Source organism: Ambystoma mexicanum, chromosome 7p (genome assembly GCF_040938575.1).
Source record: "Ambystoma mexicanum isolate Mex_15411 chromosome 7p, UKY_AmexF1_1, whole genome shotgun sequence".
Classification (NCBI taxonomy): Eukaryota; Metazoa; Chordata; class Amphibia; order Caudata; family Ambystomatidae; genus Ambystoma; species Ambystoma mexicanum.
This window is the reverse complement of record NC_090939.1, coordinates 198,608,482-198,628,057: the sequence shown is the minus strand read 5'-3', so window position 1 is coordinate 198,628,057 and position 19,576 is coordinate 198,608,482. Positions and strand designations below refer to the sequence as shown.

General features: G+C 45.3%; 1 protein-coding gene across 5 annotated transcripts in view; it reads left to right on the top strand.

Annotated features, from left to right (window-relative positions):
• Positions 1–19,576, top strand: part of SH3BGR (SH3 domain binding glutamate rich protein) — a 542,810-nt gene that overhangs the window by 239,283 nt on the left and 283,951 nt on the right. For all 5 annotated transcript variants that reach the window (XM_069636057.1, XM_069636059.1, XM_069636058.1 and 2 more), the window contains exon 2: positions 11,235–11,420. In XM_069636057.1, the coding sequence (XP_069492158.1) occupies positions 11,235–11,420 (186 nt within the window). The remainder of the gene's footprint in view (positions 1–11,234; positions 11,421–19,576) is intronic.

Here is a 19,576-nt window from a genome sequence, read left to right as displayed (position 1 = left end):
CATTCCCATTAACCTTCAGGTTTTTATCCAAGTCGTATTGGTGGAAGAGGATCAACTTCCTATAGAGACCTATTGGTGTTTTATAGAATAAGATAATATCATCAGCGAATTCTAGCCAATTTAGTAGAAGATTGCCCATTTTGACTGGAAAGTGACTCCCGACTCCCAGAGTCTGTTTAAGTTGTAGATGTAGAGATTGAACAGAGTGGTAGCCCCAATGCAGCCCTGCCCTAACCCAACAAATGTGGGTAAAGGGCCCCCTCCCTGGACAATCGCACCCACAGCACTGATTGACTGAGCAACAGAGCCAGGAGTTGAATCGTTTTTAAAGGAATGTTCCACTCGAGGAGTTTGTTCCATAGAGTGTTCCGGCTCACAGTGTCAAATGCACTCGACATATCTATAGATGTTATATAGACTGGACCCACCACCCCCTATTTTACAGATCTCAGCACGTGCGATAGTACTGTGGCATTCAACATGGTTGCCACACCAAAGCGAAACCCCACCTGGTAAGTCGAAGGTAAGTTCAATGGCTCTAGCTAATGGTGTAGGTATCTGAGCAACAAGGAAGTGAACATTTTGCTGGAAGAGTTTAAAAGGGCAATCTGCCTAACATTTCTAGGGTCTGCAACATCCCCATGTTTGTTTATCAGTATTATGATCAACTGTTGCCACGTGCAGGGAACTCTTTGTGTTTGTCAGACACTCTTAAAAAGGTTCATCAAAGGGCCCAACCAGACTGACGGATCTTTTTTTATAAGAAATGGCAGGTTACTGTCAGGGCCCGGGGCTCTAGATGCCTTTGCTCCCCCTATAGCCCACAGCATGTCATCTTCCTCCCAGGGGAAAGTACCCATTGTACTAGTGAGAGGAATTCGGCAATCAACCTCATTTGCGGGTAGTGCACGTTGTTCCCTGTAGTAAGCAATCCATGTCTGCTACGGTATAGAAGAGACCATTTTGTGGTCAGGACCATGCATTTGGACCTAAATTATGGTCCAAAGATTGGCATGATGGTTCTCCACCAAAGCCAGGAGAGTCGCCTGGTTCCACTCATTGTGTGCCTCTACTCTTAAAGAATTCAAACTTCCCCTGTACTGACGAAGTATGTTTTATTTTCTCCAAGATATGCTGTAGTGCCGGCAAGGCTGGTGCCCTCTGTTTTCTCAGGTCTTGTCTTTTCTTCTTCCTTGCCTGCACTATGTTAGCGTCGTATCGATGTAAGTGATTCGTTGTACCCTGGAACATACCCTTTTTTGCCAGAAGTGAAAGACAATTACTGAGGGTTTCACTGAAGAACTGTGCAGGAAGCTTTATAGTGCTAGTGCCTCACTGTTCACCACCCAAGCCAAAATTTTGAGTAAGATTTTACCTGCAACTGTGTTCCAATTGACCGTCAGTCCACCTCTTGCTGGTGTAGCAAACGAAACTGCTGGAGGAACTATACACATCAGCAGAGGCCCACTCAAGGTGAGTATCAGCGGGCAGTGGTCAATTCCCAAAAATGTGCCACGCTCCAGAGGCCCACACCTGGAGCTCAGAGCAGAGGAAACATAAAAATGGTCAATCCATGACCGCCTTGATCCCCTGTTCCAAGTATAGAACTGCTGCCCAGGCTCCCATCTCGCAGGCAAGTATATATCCAGGCCCCAGTTTTGCAGATGGCTATCCCACGCAGCAGAAGGTTCAATCGTTCATTTGGAAAAAGGTGAAAGTCCCCTCATCATGGCCCCTGCCACACGGGGTATCGCCACATCAGGCGTTAAAGTCATCCCCCCTATGATAATTGTTTGTGGCATGTTTGATTGCAGCCACCCCTCCAACACATCATCCAAAATCCTGTGGAATGCTAGCAGAATGTACTTTGCCAGATTCCAATATATATTTACAAACAGAACCTCTTCCGCCCTGCCCGCAAATGTCACACTGATGGCCAACAAATCATTACATTCAGTAATCATCTCTCTATGAGTGGAGGACAACTTCAGGTCTATAGCTATAGTCAGACCCTCCCCTCCCACCCCACCGAGGGCGGCCCCTGGGACCTTTGGTGGCATTTTTGCGATATGTGTGGAATCCTTCCAACTGAAAAGCACTAGTGGCCGTGGATTCCTGGATAAAAACTATACTGGCTTCTCTCACACAACTTACAGCATCCCTGGCTAAGTTCATGATCCCACACACATTCCATGTTACAACTGTTAGTTCCCCATCCTAGAGGACATTATTGGCCGAATGGACTTCTTAATCATTGTGACCGCCGCTTCCAGCCACAACTGGTCCTATAGAGATGACTTTCATGTTCCCTCCAGAGTTTTAGTGTTCAGGGAAACAGTGGGAGTATTACACGTTGTTGTTTTAGGGCCCAAAAAGTCTGTAACTGCTTGCGGTTTGTACAGGTCATATAACTTGTAGCCCAGAGTTTTCAGCAGATGTCTTTCTTGCCAGACTATTTGCACTATAAGGTTAGGTGTAAAGTGACATATCAATCACTTGTGTATAGGCGCGTTATAAATGCCATACCATAATGCAAAGCGTGCAGCCAAGGAATTTCTTGAAAACCTTTCATCTTCTGGCTTCTATTCATATACAGTTGTTCATTAATCTTCATTGAGATCTCCCAGCCCATTACCGTGCCCTGGATTTTGTTCTGCCTCTTTTGAGCACAGGAATCAGTTGTTTCCGAATCCTGCTGCAAGAGGCAGGTGGGAGAATCTACTGCTAGCTGCTGCAAAATGTTAGAGAAAGAATCTGCTTCTGGTTGTTGCAACAGTGGTGGTCACCTGTCCCACAAGCCCCTGAGGGTCCATGACCATCAGCGTCCAGACAGCCTTCTCCAACGGTTCCGCCAAACTAACGGAAGAAGCATGGTACTTGATTTCCCAACAATGTGGTGATCTTGCTCTGTTTAGTAGACACTTTCTTCTTTTGTGTCTTGACTTACGTTATGCTGTCCTCCTGAAGTGTAGTCATACAAGCATTACCGGACAAGGATTGGGCTGGGGCCAGGTCCTTAACAGAGTCTAGATCAGACAGTGTAGCGATTAAATTCTGCACCCTTCAACCCGCCCAAAACTTAACAAGCAAATTCTCTGCTTGTTAAGGTTTGGGTGGGCTGATTTTTGCTTTTCTTTTTTGCCTGGCCCTTCCTTTTCTTTCTTTGTGTCCTAGGTTTTACTTTGTAGTAAAGGTAATTGTTGTTTGGAGAATGGGAGATTTCAATCACCTCCCGAGGTTCAGTATCGTCCTCTTGCTGCGACGGGAGAGTTGTCCGCAAGAGCCTGATTTTCTTCTGTGTGCTGAGCGGCCAGTAGTGCCGTAGGAGTATCGGGTGTAGAACTACAACTCGCCAAAATGTTGACGAGTAGAGCCTTTTATCCATACTGGCTAGTTCCACATTTAAGGATTTAAGAGCCAAGGGAGCGTCATTAGTTCCTCCCAGCAAATAGGTGACATTTGTATCCAGCGTGACCAGCTTCTTTGCATTATCCTGCACTACATCTTTGATGGTATCATAAAGTCTGAGCAATGAGTCTAATACAAGGTGCAATGCAGGGATGGGTGCTGGCCCCAAGGTATCCATATGCGTTACAAGTGCTGAGTCACCTCTCAATGCTGTATTGCAAGGGGTGAACAAGTCTGCATTTAGTGGCTGCTTTAAGATTAATCTTGGCTTTTTTGGTGAAAAAACCATTGTATTTCCTCAGGGGGAGCTAGAAGACAGACTCCTTTGTTCCATAGAGAAATCCATCCCATCGAAGATGTTCTGAAGCCTCTTTTGGTGATGCCCTCCATTTTATGGCAGAGGCGTTCAAAGGAGTGATCCAAGACAATAGATTAATTTGGAGTTGCCTTAGAAGCTAAGCACAAGCCGGTCATGTCTCTCCCCTCCCCTAAGGCAGCCTCTTCTCCCCTGGCAACGCCAGACTTGCTCGGGAGGTTGAGACACTCTCTAGTGGGTTGGAAATGGGATTTAGCAACGCCGTCGCCAAATAAATACTGTGGATCGTTGTGGTATGTTTCGCCCCTCTGTTGGGGCAGAGTTTCCATTGGCCCCGTAGATGATGAAAGGGGGGGTTCTACCCACTATTTCTGAAGACAGTGGGAGGTGAAGATGCCAATTCAGACATTATTACCCCCCTTCACCCTCTGTGTTGGTGCTGATTGAGCTGTTAAATCCTTGTCCCAGTCTAAGTTCCTGTCTTCCATTTCCTTTAAGGCCTCCATCTCCTTTTCGGGGATTAGCAATCTGCTGCTTTGTCGTTTAGCAGCCACCATATCAATACACCTATGATGGGTTGTGCTGTCTTTGCGAAAATCCACTCTGCCAAAACCGACAAATGGCTCAAACACTTTGTGTTTACCGCAGTGAGGGTAGAAGGGATAGTGCATAAGACTACAGTTATATTTCTCTCACCCCTCAAATCACAGGACCGCAGCACCATTTGGAACCTCTAGTTGCTCCACGGGTATTTCTTCCTCTTACCGGTAGCCCAGGGAATACAGAGAGCACTCTTACAACACTCTCTGTGACCGGGAGTGGTCCCCCAGCAGAGTTCATGTGCTCAACCCAGCAATGGACACAGAAAGCAGACTCCAGCTGGGTCCAACACAGAGAACACCCCCACGACATGCTTAGCGTCCGGGAGCGAACTTCCGCAGAGTTTGCTCGCTCCACCCAGCAATGAATACAGAAAGTAGACTCCAGTAGGGTCCAATTTTTTTATCAATGCCACCAATTCTGTGCCCGATATCTGTATGTTTCTCCCTGGTTTCTTCAAGGAGTGCTGGTTGTCTTTCTTGCTGGCCATCTGCTCACCCATTTTTTATAGATGATTGTGGTTCTGTTTCTGCCACCAGGAGTTCAGAGTCTTTAGGGCATTTACATTTTTGTAAGGGCTCTTTTCAGCTCATGTGGGCAGCTAGTTTCCGAGAGAGATTCTACTGTGTGCTTATACCCTTTTGCCAGATCTGCTGGATCGATTTTGCCCCTGTGAGACCTTGATGACCCTTGATGATGAGTCTGCGGATATCCATGTTCAACCATTGTGAATTTCAGGTTATGTCACATCTCTTCCGTCACTGCCGGGGAGAACCTCTATACATCTCTAGGAAACCTTTATCTTTTTCATCTATAGAGTCTTTTGGTAGGTTTTCCTTCACACAGGTGCCACCTGTTGTACAGTTGCATATGACCTCACACTCTTGAACCTCGCTGAGCCGCTACCTGCATTTCTGATTTAATTTTTCCCTTATTTCCAAACATCCTCATCAATGTCGCCTTTCGAGTTATGGAGAGTCAAGTAGATTTAAGGGTGCACTCACTTATTACGATAACCTTTTCTTACGGGACTGCTGCTCCACTTATCTGCAGGGTGAATCACAGTTGTTCCCCTCTACCCTCCCCTTTTCTCCTTTCAAGGGGAAAAGGGGGCAACCCAGTGGTATCATACCACCCAGAGGCTTCACCTCCACCGCAACCTTTAACCACGGTGCATTGGGAAAACTCATCTCAAGAGGGTACTCTGTTTTTTGGCTCATCTGCCACTTATCTCTCAGTTCTAACCCCCCTTTTCCACTAAGGGCTTAATGCTGGGGAGCTTGTCATGCTTCGTGGGTGAGACCACTCGTGCACCTGCGCGAGAACCTTAGCACCTCATCTCTAGGTCACCCTGGTATGTCTAATCAGGATTAAGTGCGAGTAGCCGGTGAAGCTGAATCTGCTTTGCCTACCCCTCTCAAAATGTCCGCCCCACTCCTCAGAGTTGAGCTGGGTCGCTGGGTTACAGATCACAATTGCTGGACCATTTACCCGATGATGACAAAACCTTTATTCAAGTTAATATCTGAGTCCTCCAACCAAACTGCTGGAGAGTGTACACCGATCCACTACCCTCCGTGGCTTTGCTCGCTTAACAGGTGGTGGGATCTGCAAGCTGGGGCTCAGAGATCCACTGCTCCTTCCACGTGTTTACCACTGCATGGAGTGGACGGAAGGGGCTGCGGCCAAGTCCTCTTGCCCCGTACAAAGGGCGTCTCACTAGTGTCAGGAGAAGCCCTGTTACTCTTCTACGCCAGTTAGCCCAAGAGCGATCGTTATGCCACGCTGGCCGGTTCAAAGGATGCAGGGATGAGCTCACCTTTGGCACTTAGGGAGCATTCTGGTCACTGCAAAGGCATTGATAGATCTGGGGAGCGGGATTAATTGGGGACGGTGCTCTTTCCATCCAGGATTTCTCCTTTACATCTCTGTCTCGGTTAGAGTCTGTGCCTTTCACTTCTGGTTTGGAGCGCCGGCTTGGCCGCTCGTTTCTTCGTGGTCCAGCTCCCCTTATAGGTAGCTGAAACATATGAACGGGACCTCAGAGAGGCTCCAGAGTTGCTCATCACATTCCCTGCACTTTGGGGGCCCTCAACTCGATAGTCAGCACTCTGCTGGGGCTATAATGGGGCACAGGAGCCTGATTTCCTTTGGTGGGTGAGGAGCACGTGAATCAGGATGCCATCTATCACTCATCCCCTGGTGGCCTCTGCCATTTAGTTTTTTAATCTTTACCCTCCTACTAATTTCATCCCTAGAACTGTAATAGACGTTATAAGCAATGCAAATGGGGGAATTAACTTTCAGTTGAGTTCTTAAAGCCTGGTCTGACTCACACTGTAGATCCTTCATCAGGGAAGGGCCCCACAGCACTGTAAGCTAGCACTGTGTGACCATGGCATGAAAACAGAGCACAGTGTTAGTGAGGCCTTATTTATTCATTTATTTTTGATTTGTAAGATGCCCTGTTTGAAGCACAGTCACTTTATGATACCACAAGTTGAAAGGGAAGAGGGGCATAAAAACTGGTCTTCAAGGCCTTGTAATATTTGTACCAGGTAAGTGCATACACTCAAGGAAGGAGTTTTAGGGTAAGGTATGGGAACATGCAGAAATACAAATAAGGGTCTCAAAGGAAGGGGAGCTAAAAGCAGACAGGATAACAAGAGACAGGAAACTCAGTTCACGGCCGTAACTGCTAGAGGGAGGAGCGAGAAAACAAGTGCAGTACCAAATTCAAGCAGCGGAGAGGGAGAGCAGATAGCAGTTATGAACCACCCCCAAAGACGAATTGAGAGGTTGAATCATCAGATCCAATTACAGGGAGACATCCCCAAGCTAAATGTGACAGAGGAAACAAGCCCAGCACCCCAAGAACCTGAAGGAGCTGCCAGAACATGCCTACTCAATCTCTAAATAAGGTAGTCTTTTGATGCTGCCTGAAGCGAGGCTGACTCTCTTCTTCGCTTAGGCTAAGGGGTAAAGAGTTCCACAGTGAGCCCCCAAATTGTCATCGGCAAGTGCAGGGAATCTGAATTCTGCCGGAGGCTCTGATATCCCTACGGGAGCTCATTCTGGCGCCTAGAAACACTTGCAGGTGCGTTATAAATACCCTATACTATCATATAATTCTCCCTTGCAAAGACCTTTACCTGATTTAACAAAGACATGTGAACTGGTTTGTTAGGAGTACATGTTTTGTGGGGTATTTCCCTGAATACAGATAGGACCTTAGATGAGATCCTGAACGAGGGACATGAGTCTCGGGTTGTGAAGTGCCCTATGCTGACCAGAATTCAGCCCCCATTAGCTGTTGTCCATTAGCAGCAGCAGCTGACTCTAAATGTAAGAGAGAGTGTCTGCTTCTGTCTCCTTGCTTGTCTCCCATGGCATCTGGCACTCCCATCTTCCTGCTAAATCTCATGCATTACCTACCACCTACTGCAACACAGGGAGGGGGCTCTGTAGCCTCAAGATGGGAATTTGTATTTGATGAGGGGGAAGCCCAGAGGATGATTGGGAATCTGAGCTCATCTAGAGGAGTGGGGCCTGATGGGCTTCCTAATCAGGAACTGAAGAAAAACAAGGAGCAGTGGGGAAAACCCCTGGTCTCCATGTTTGCAAAGATTATGCAGAACAGGGAGGTACTAGCCTCCTGGGGGGAGGCAAACATAGTCCCAATATTCAAGAATGGAGATAGGGCTCAACCTAAAAATGACCACCCTATCGTACTTCTGGACTCATTGGGGAAGTTGTTTGCGACCGTTCTGCTGAAAGATTTAAAGGCATGGGCATGTAGGAGTGGATTTCTGGATTCAAGATAATCAGGTTTTGTCAAGGGTGTAGAGACAACCCTCAATCTCTTTATTATTAATATCCATAAAGAGAGGGCCCTGGATACAAAAACATGCCCATATGTTGCATTCATGGACCTCGAACAGGCTTTCGAAGGCGTAATTAGAGAAAAGCTGTGGGCTAAGTTGAGAGCCTGGAATTGCCCCGTCGACCTGGTTGAGACCATGGAGGCTTTGTATTCCAACACCTCAGTACGGATTAGATTGTCAGACAGAGGTCATCTGACCAGGAAGATCCGTATCTATCGAGGTCTAAAACAGGGGTGTGCGTTAGCAACCTTGTTATTCTGCCTTTACGTTGCTGATTTAGCGACGTCCCAGAAGGATGTGATGGCCTTTCCTCCAAGAATCAATTCGGCTGAAGTCCCCTGGGTACTATATGCATACGATTTGGTTTTCTTGGATCTAATGCCCATTGGCCTTCAGAGGAGAATCGAAGCATTAGATTCACAAAATTCCTAACTGAAAATGGTATGAAGGTAAATATGGCGAAGTCAAAAATCTTGACCATGAGGATGGCGCATAAGAAGAAGGGTGGGGGATTCACATGGAGAGTGGGGTGAAGTAGTGGAATCCATGATATACCTGGGGGTTGTGGTAAATAGGAACCTGGATGAAAATGGCCATTATATTCATCTAAGTTCCAGGTTATCCTCACTAACCAATCAGGGAAAAGCCCTCCACAGAAGGTACAGAAGGTTTTCGATGGTGCCAATCATTATGTTCTATAAGCAAAATGTCGCCCAGATCCTTACGTATGGGGCTGAGGCTGTTCTACATCTATCCTGGTAGATCTGGGAAAGGCTAGAGGGCTTTTTCTGCAGGCGAGTATTAAGACTCCCTAACTTGCTGTCAATGAACTCAATCAGACATGAATTGAGGTTGCAATCCCTCAAGTTTCTAGTGTTATGGAAAACAGTTGCCCTCTACAGAAAATGCTCACATGAACCTGTGGTTATCCCATTTGCTATCTTTGACCCTGGCAAAGCAGGACAGGATAGATACTTAACTCAAAGATATGATATGATATGGCATTTATAACGCGCCTATACACAAGTGTTTCAAGGCGCGACGAGGCAAGGGGGGGACAAAGGGAGGACAGACAACGATCTTACTAGGCCAGGTGTCATTCAGACCGCGCAAGTGCATGGGAAGGGGGGAAAGGAAGAGTGAAAGGGGGGAAAGGGAGAGGGGAAAGTGCAGTACATGGGAAGTGGAATAAATTAAGATAAATAAAACACATAAAAAACAGGCAAGTGCAAGGAAGTGCGGGCAAATTGCTGGAAAGGGGACTGAAGGGATACAGAAAAACAGTCCCCAAGTGCAGAGGTTGCCAGGGAGGCAGTGCAGGTGGGCAGTATTTGAATCTGGCCTGGGCCAGAGATCAGAAGGGTGGCCAGGTAACCAGTGCAATTTCAGTCAATAGTTCAGCAAGGGAGGGGAGGAGAGAAAGCAGAAGCAAAGAGGAAGGTTTTGAGGTGTTTCCGGAACCGGAGGTGGTTCTCCTCGAGTTTCAGGGAGGCAGGAAGGCTGTTCCAGAGAGAGGCCCCTGCCGAAGAGAGTGATCTGCCACCAACTCGTTGCTTGGTGAAGCGACTGACCCTGAGGGATTTGGAGGCAGATGAGCGAAGAGCTCGAGAAGGAAGGTATTTAGGAAGAAAGAGTTGAAGGTATTTTGGCCCCAGAAGGCCTTGTGTACAATGCAGAGGGTACAATGGAGAAGCAAGGTGGAAATGATCTTGGAGGTTAAAGGTATAGAGATGAGTGATTTGCTGGCAGATTCTGTCAAAATTAAAAAGAAACTCCAAGTCTTAGATTGGATAACAACAGTGGATAAATGGAGTTAGGACAAAATAAGACAGCCACTAGATTGGGAGCAAAAAGGTCTAAATTGCATACCGGCATACCTTTAAAAATGTCCCTTGCCGGTGTACAGAGACCTCCTTCTCTGATGCTAATTGAACATTTTGAATAGAAGAGAGGTTAAATGGGCAAAGAAAAGGCCCGGGATTATGAATGCTCATTATAGATTCTATAGTGAAATAGGAGGTGTAGAAACGTTGCTTCATTTAGTAACCTGCTGTAAATCACTAAGGGAAGTGAGAAGTCAATTTCTGTATGGACACATGAGCTCCTGTTGGACATTGTTGACCGCACAATGGTGGGAATGGGTCCCTTTACGTGAAAGAACCAGCCTCACCATTGCTGCTATGTAGATGGTGAAATTCATCCTAAAAGAAACTGTGGAAGGGGAGGGCGTGTGATGAGGAAATGGAATGAATGAAAAGTTTCTCTAAAGTGGAGGTTGCTTCTTTTCTTTTTCCTTTTTTCTTCCTGCTGCCCCACTCGTTCTTCTTTTATTTTTTAACAAGTGGGTACTTAAAGTTTTAAAAGGATAATTCTATTGCATGTAGTGTGGATAATGTGTTAATTTGATATGGGAGGATTTGTATGTTAAAGGTTTGAATTTTTAAATCAATAAAACATAAATACAAAATAAATTAAACTGCATCTCAACACTGATACGCTTTCTTTCAATGGCTGATTCAATCACTGGTTACTGTAATTCAGCAACACAGAGAATTCATACATTCCCTATCATCCGCACATTCAGAGGACCGTGGAAATGGTGAAGCACCTAATCGTAACACAAGATGTGATGCCAGATGGGCTACCCAGCAACATTGTAATTGCCATATCGAAGAAATGAGCAAAGAAAACATTATCATTTGTGGGGTAGTAAAGTAGATAGAATTAAATGGAAAGAATTGCAAAGAATTCTAAAGAAAACAACAGGAACACCATAAGGGAGTACCCCCTTAGTCAAGGAGCATGCAATAGCAGGTTTTACTATAGAACACTGCCCTCCCTCTCCCCCCACTTGTGTTATCTGCCCAGCTACACATTCAAATAATTTTTGGGGAATAAAAAAAAATACAGAACAATACTGCTGATCTCAGGAAACGCCTCTTAATGTAACAAAGTAGTAAGGAAAAGTAGTGTGAGTACAGAAAATGATTTTTCAGTTGATATAGCCCATTTTCTCTAATTAACAGATTAAGAAGAAACAGCAAGATGTGGTGGGCTTCTTGGCAGCCAACAGGATTGACTTTGAAGAGAGGGACATAGCCTGTAATGAAGACAATCGGAAATGGATGCGAGACAATGTACCCGGTGAAAAGAAACCACAGAACGGGATTCCACTCCCTCCTCAGATCTTCAACGAAGAACAGTACTGTGGGGTAAGATATGGGTGAAGTGACTATTGTCAAAACTCCACATTGGGGGTCACATCAATCTACCACCAATCCACTTTCCCGTTTTGCTCCTACTGCGGCCATTTTCACTGTCTCTTTGATTACCTTCTCCAAAGATTTCCCATCACTGTTATCTTTTAGAAGCTCCCGTTCCTTCCCCATGCTCAGCCTTCTTGCACGTATTACACAAATTATTCATGTATGTTATCTCCAAAAGACACATGCTTACCAGCTGGTTACACTGTAAATGAAGTATCAAAATATTATTCTAAGTGAAATGGAAAAAGTATACGTGCCAGCCAGGGATCATTACTTAGGCTACCTGCCTTGTATCAAGGTTTCTGTTGTGTGTTTTTCTCTCAGTTATTCAGTTTGTTCAACAGGAATAAAGAAATGGCCACCCACCGTTAAATATTGAATAGTCCTGGTCAAATGCATGTTGAAAATACAGAATCATCTAACTTATTAGTAAATTTGTAGATTGTTAGATCTCCAGCTTTTTTGAAGATTCCCCATAAAAAGTAAAATGGGGGAATTCATTGCGCTATGAAATTGAGATGTTGCAGTAGTGTTCTGCAATGTGTTGAAGCAGGGTTCGAAATTAAGATTCAATGAGCAGGAGCTAAAACCAGCTCCTGTCTGTCAGTCATCACCCAGTAGGCAGGAGCTACCGATGAGGAACCAGGAGCCAGTACCCAGCGAAGCGCTAATCTAACTTCCACATGAGATACGCATTTGAACTTTTTGCCCTTTGTGTATGATCCATTATGTTTAAATGTGTATTAGACATGTCCTAATTCTTCTTTATTTACATTCTCAAATACTGAAGGTTAATGTCACATATTCATGTTTTGTAAGGCACAGGTTGGCCTGGCGAGCCAAATGTTTCCCTGGTAGCTGTTGCTTTCAACCTAATCAGGCTCTTGAAGGCAAGAAACAGGAACTAAATAGCTCCTAGCTCCCAGTACTTTCAAACCCTGGTTGAAGACATAAGATGGATCAGACGCAAGTGGGTTTTCAGGATAGCATGTTTTGGTATATTTGTAAAGATATGTTTACGAGCTATTTGTAGGAAGGTAGGCAAAAGGGTAATGGGAACATGTCTCAATATTTGGGACACAACTGTCCACATACGGGGCCTACCATTCTCCTTCACTCCCTACAATTAGGCAATTAACCCCAACAAAAACAAATGGGGCCTAACAAACACACTTGTCTGCCCCTTATTGTAGCTTGCACAGCTGTGGGCAGACCAGAGGCATCAGAAGCTCATGCCAGGAAGCTGAGCACTACTTTTGCAGTATCTGAAATGGAGAGGACCAACACGATTTAAAAGATATTCTATATGGCGCAATTACTAGGAACAAACAAAATGGGCTACATTACGAGTTCGGCGGTAACCGCAGCGGTAAAACCGCCTGGTTACCGCTGGACTCGTATTACCATTCCGCCTCTGTGATTCCCGGAATTACCAGGGAATTACAACGCCGGTTTCCCGGGAATCACGGAGGCGGAATGGTGTTAATCCCCATTCCCATTGAGTCGTATCGGACTCAATGGGAATGGGGATCATGGAAACATCGGCAGCATCTCGTAATGCTGCCAGTGTTTCCTCGTCCGCCTGCAGGCGGGCGGTGTTAAACCCGCCAGGTCAGACCTGGCGGGAACATCACCTCCCGCCTGCAGGAGTTGTGATCGCCCGGCATGGAAACAACGGTGGTGGCAGGTTTACCGCCACCGTTGTTTCCATACCGGGCGATTTGTAATGAGGCCCAATGTGTGTTAAAACAAAAATACCTATGTTTTTAAAATTAAAATGTATTTTTACTTGCTTAAAAATTCCACACTGGAGAATGTTTTTTTACTCCATTAAAACTTTTTTTACTGACAACTTGAAAACGTAGGGGATACAATATTGTTGCCTCAATTGGGAACACTAATTGAATTAAATATGGCAGAGAAAAAGAGACCTTTTCTGCCTAATTGGTAGGCTAGGATTGGAGAAAGGAAAGTGACTCGACATTATTCAAAACATTTCATTAATTTAATTTTACACAGGAAAGGTGGGAGTTATGATATTTCAAGTCATCTTGCATTTGTATAGCGCCTACTGCTATAGTTGATGGCATCAAAGTGCTTTTGCCTGTCAGAGAGGAGTAGGACAGAAAATTCGGTAGTGGTTGGGAGCAGCAAAGTGCTGAGGAAGGCATGAGAAGGAAAAGGTGGAAGAGCTATGTGTACAATTGGTCAACATTTTTCCTGGACTTCAACTGTATTCTATGGGGCGCAGCGCCAAAAGGAGAGATAACTGGAGAAGAGGTATTTGCTTCGCCAAGAGGTATGCCTGGAATGTACTCACTGCATGGTGAGCTGGGTCATGTTGCCAGGCTCAAGAAAACACAGGTGACAGAGCCCTTCTACTTACCTCTGCTTACTCCTCTAGTGTCCCCCAACATCATTTGGCTCCAAGCTTTCCAATTTTGCAACAACTCCCCTAAAAGTGAGCAATAAACCCCTCGCATTTTTAGGTTTCCTCATTTATTAATGTCATGGTTACCAAAACTGTAGGGTGAAGGCCTGTCTATGGCTCAGCTGTGGTCAGACCTTTGATCCTTCCACAGTGTCATGGTGAGCCAAGGCATGTAGAAACCATGTCCAAGAAAACACGGTATGCAAAGCCCCTCTATTCACTCCCATGAGTCCAAGACGGCCACGAACGGTGATCTTCTTCTTCTTCTTCTTCTCAATTATCGGAGGCGTGGTGAGGTTCAATAGATGGGAAAGCTGGAAGGAAATATGGGCACATTTAACTGAGGGTGGGACTTCAACCATGGCTTCTTGGGAGCAGAAGCCCCAGTTTGGCATTTCTGGAGTTTTCTGAGTACTGCCAGGGCCTTTAAGGTAATTATTATATTGGTGTGTGCGGCTGGAATCGTCTTTGTCGGAGGCTGGGTGCTTATGGGAGTTAATTTACATAATCCTGACTTTGACTAGCCTTCTAAACCTGGTAGAGGGCATCATGCAAATGTTAGGTCAAAACAGGGCTGTATGATCTAGTTAACGTATGATCTAGTTAACAGATTAGATTTCTGAGTTTACCCTTCTGGCTTTTGTTTTTTGTGTTTTTGTTTAGGGGGTTGGTACCAGCTGTTTTATGGCAGCTTCAAAGGCGCCTGAAAATCTAGACATTTAAAGCAAAACATTATAATTAAACCTCAACATAATATAACATGACCTAACCAGCTAGTATAGAAGGAAACCAACATAATAGACCCCCTCTCCCAAAGGAATGATTTAGTACATACAGTAGCACTCAGATACATTCTAGTTAACGTGCATTTAGTTTTGGGAAAAGAAAACATTGATCCCAGCAAAAGAAGACATTACACAGCATGTTTCTACAGCTTACAACATTACATGGCATGGCATAACATAACAGTGATGCATGTCAAACGTATTTTGGTGTAGCACTTCAAAACTGGGCATGGCATAGATAAAGTAGCCCAAATAAATAATGTTGCAACCCAGCAGAAACAGCACCGTAAAGGTAGAGTGTCACACACACAAATGCGTATGCACACACACACACATATGTGTGCACACACACACACACACACACACACACACACACACACACACACACATATGTGTGCACACACACAGAATCACCTAAAGACATGCTCTCTGCTCCCGACTCACAGTTTCTGGTTTTGAAGTATTCTGCTGCTCTTGGGGATTACCTCTATTGGGAAAATGAGTGGTCCCGAAGACTGTCAGTACTGAGAGACTAGGGCCCTCATTACATTTTGGCCGGTGCAGAATTAGCCTGCTGGTATTAACCTATCCCAGCACATTTCATGGCTGGATGAATTACCACTAGTTAACAGCTGGAGGTAATTACTCCACCCCACTGGCAAAAATCGCCGGTATTACTGGCTCCGGTAATACCGGTACCTGTTATACCGGGACATCCCTTATGGAGTCCTATGGGAATCCATGCATGGGAATGAACACCGTCAACCTGGCACTCGTAATCTGGCAGTAATACCGCCGGACTGAGTGCCGATAACGGAATTTCCATTTACCTGCAATGTTGTAATGAGGCCCTATGTCTCATTTTGAATTCTTGTATTTGTACCATTGCACACATCAATTTACAGTGAAATGCAGTTAGGATACTTTATATTTTTATAACTTTTTATATAACAGCTTTTTGGTTACTGTGACAATGTGCCCAAGACAAGCTGCTGTTAGCCGTGTGATTTTAACTAGTTTGTGTATTATTTTTACTTGTGCACGTTTGCATTTACCGCAAAAGGCTACTATGGGTGACTAGCACCCTAAGAGGGTCGTGCCATGATATTTTTGAGTTTCTCTTTGGCCTTCTTTGGTCAGGCTATGCCTTATTTGGAAATCCCTTTCCCAGGGAAAGCTGCTGTGTTCGCCGGGTAAGGGTCAGCCAGTGGAGAAGGCTGGGACTGTCGAGTCCCAAACAACACATTCTGGCTCATAAAAGTCTGAGGCTGGGCAGATCTGGTGACCAATGGTTGTACATTATTGGACAACCTATGGCTATTTGAATGGTGCAGATCCGTACCATTGGTGGGCTTTGACTTGCTCCCATCGTGAATTTGGATAAAGGGGGACTCCTGCAACTGTTCTTCGATGACTGTTCGTGCCAAGAATTCTACAAAGAAGAACAGCCCACTGACGACCAGAGGACGACCCCTGCAGCTGACCAGAATCAACTCCAGGGACTGGCCTGGTGAAGCTCTGCTCCTCTGCCTAATCTCAAGAAGGCCTTCATTAGGACTTCAACTCCATGGCCAGTGGGCACAGCCAGTCTCGACCCCCTACTCAAGGATCTTCTCAGCCTTCGAAAGTGTCCCTGGATCATCCGGTGGACTGACTAGCTCTCTCCTGGGCTACCTCACTGCATCCGCCGCCGTTCACTGTAGAGCTTTGGAACTTTGCTTCAGTTTATGCCATAAGTCACCCATTCCTGCTTTTTCAGCCGTCTTGCTCCAAGGCAAGCTTTGCATGGGCTGCTCCTGTTTTTGCCATTGTACTATCGCCTGTCGCCTCCTGACCATGGTGACCTTCGTTGAATCTTGTCTTCTTCGTGTCCCTGAGGCCATCACTACTGCAGAAGTCTTCCTTTGTATTTGTTTGGGTCTTCAACTACAAGCTGCCCGGAACAGATTGCTATGCACTGCCACCAACCAATACTAAATCCCCAGAAACAAAGTATCCTTCTATCTAGACGACCCTCGCGGTGGGAACAAGAACAGAACGAAGAGCCTAGAATGAAGTCTGGACCGTACACAAGTGGAATCCAGAACATCTTTGAGACAGGGTGGGTAAGTCTACATGCCTATTGCGTTCGTCTCCTGTCTCCCATAGGGTGCCCTTGACATAAAGTATTGCCCCTAACTCACTCTGGCCTAACATCTGTTGGTGTATTCTAGTTGTGTACTTATCTGAACTTTTTTAAATACTTATCTGACTTTGAAACATTTCTAAAAGTACCACCTCAGCCCACTGCATCATTTTTGAAAAACCATACATGAAGAAGCTATACTTTCGAACTTGTGAATGTTTTGGCACAGGGTCCCATACCATTTTAGGGTTGGACTTATTAAGATTGAGGAAGCTGTCCTTGTGTTGGTTCTGCCTATTTTCCTTGTATCCGACTACTTGCCTGTATTGCACTGGTAACTAATTCATCTGCAATTCTAGTCTCTTAATGGCCAGTAACTATTTTTATGTTCTTACTGTGTAACCTGATTCATTGGTGTTCCTCTGTGTGGACTTGTAGCCCTGAGACTGAGCCTTGACTGCTCAGCTTCTTTATCTTGACTGGGTTTTGGCCAGCCTCTCAGTGCCTTCCATGTTTACCACACATAGGGTGGCTGCCCAAAACCCTCTCACCAGGGCCGATTTTAGAAATCCATCTCCACACTCACCAGAACTTTAGTTTTAAATCCCCTAATGGATTGGTGAGCAGGTGGAAGCCAGCCCATGTGATTGAAGGTGCATACAAGGGACATCCTTTTTCCTACACTCAGTAAGATTGGATTTTTGAAAGGTGAGCATGTTGGCATAATAGCTGTAGCTGACTGAGACCTAGTCTGGCTATATAGGTGAGACCAGTGTGTTTCCTGTGCTCTGGCATTTGCAAGTGCTGGGTGTCCTCGGGACTCAATTGTCCTGGTGCTGGTCCTCTTCTACTTGGGCCATGGCCATCGTGGGACAGTTTTTCCGCATAATGAATTTCACTTGCAAGCTTTTCCCCCTTGGTTTTGGAGACAGCAACCGGGAAGGTTGTTGGGACCCTGAACACTCCACCATATCTGCTCATCTGGGTAGTCCTTCTGCATTTTTGCTGGTGTGCCATCCACTGGAACTTACTGTGCACCAGGGTCTATAGTGTGCAGGTTCCTTGGTTCTCCTCCACTTCTAGATTATTTCTTCACTCGTGTCAAGGACATTGTGCTTTTGGGCAGTCAGGGTTCTTGTTTGCTCAGGGTTTAAGTTCCTGGCTGACCGGATCCTTCAATTCCCCGGTTGTTCTGTTTTCATGGAACAATGCTTTCAGGAACCGATACTGCACATACTTACGTCTGGGCTGGTAGATTTTTCAATATTGATTGATTGATTTGTTTATTTATAGTGTGCCTTACACCAAGGCACTGTACAATAAAACAACTCATACAGTGAACAACAATAAACATTGGGAGCAAAAATTACATAATGAATCATTCGACAACAAAACAGTGCAAAAAGCAATTAACTGAGGGGAAGGGGAAGTGGAGAGGGAGTAGGATTGGTGAGGGGGAATAGAGAAGGATAGAACGATAGAACAATATGCTCACACTCAGGGATCCCCAGGGTCCATGGTAGGTCCACTTTAACTGCCTTTCCCCAGTTGATTAACATTGTGGGCTGAATCCTAAATTCAACACTGGATCGCTTCTGGGTCTTCACTGGCATCACCTGAGAAGTAGGTGGGGGCATGGGAGCAAAAGCTTTCTTCCGGGTACCTGTGGGAAGGAACTGAGATTTATCTGGCTTTTCATAACCACAGGTCACCATGCAGACGTTGTCCTGTTTCTTATGCCATACTATCTTCAACTCTAGAAATCCTATAAACGACACTATAAGGTACTTACTTGTACTGTGGCATTTTTCTCGGGGCCCCTGAGTTTAACGAGCCAATCGATTTTTAGAGTCTTTCCTGATTAACTAGATATATTTATATCTGTACATTACACTCTGTTCTAAGGATACACAATTTTTCACTGTTGTGCCATGGTGTCCCTCCTTGATCTGTAATATGCCCTTTTGGGTCTAGGGACAAACTAAAATATACCCTGGATTTTGGTAGCCCAGCGAGTATGAGGACCCTAGGGGAGGTCCCTCCAAAACCTGGGCATGGTGGCGTTTGCATACTGTTAGGAAAGATTTTCTTTTTTCCCCGCTTTCCTCCTATAGACTTCAAAAGACACCTATTTTTAGTTTGGGCTATTAGGTGGTGCTACAAGCCAAAACTATTTAATTAAAGTACAGATAGGGAGAAATGGCATACGAGGGACACAAAGCATGTATATGTTTGGTCATTTGCCCACCCATTGGCTGACAATGGTCATGCTAATCCGCATGGCCATTCCCACCCAGTTCATGTCCCCACCCAAAACATGTCCTCATGGGAACTGGGCTCCCTTTAATGAAACTTTACTCTTAAACTTTGCACTGAAGGTGCCTGCCAGTGTTTTCTCAAAGCAACCTTCTAAGAGTTGACTTAATTGGAGTTGTGAACGGGATACTGGTCTAATACAAATTTTTAACCAGGCCTGCATTCAGCCACTCGATTTATAAGCACTATGCATATCCTTCACTGAAGTCCTGTTAAAAACAAGTATTGGCAAAGCCAGTAGTTTTGGCTTGTGTATAAGTATAAGGAGTTTGCAAGGCACTGATATTAAATGGCCAGGTACTCACACCATGTTGCACTTGCTACCATCTATAGCCAGTTAATACCACGTTTTCCAGTGCCTGCTCGACCGGTGGCACAGAGTAGGTTCAGAGGTCAAAGATGCCCATTTGATAGCTGCAGTGACAGCCAAGTCTCTGCAATGCAG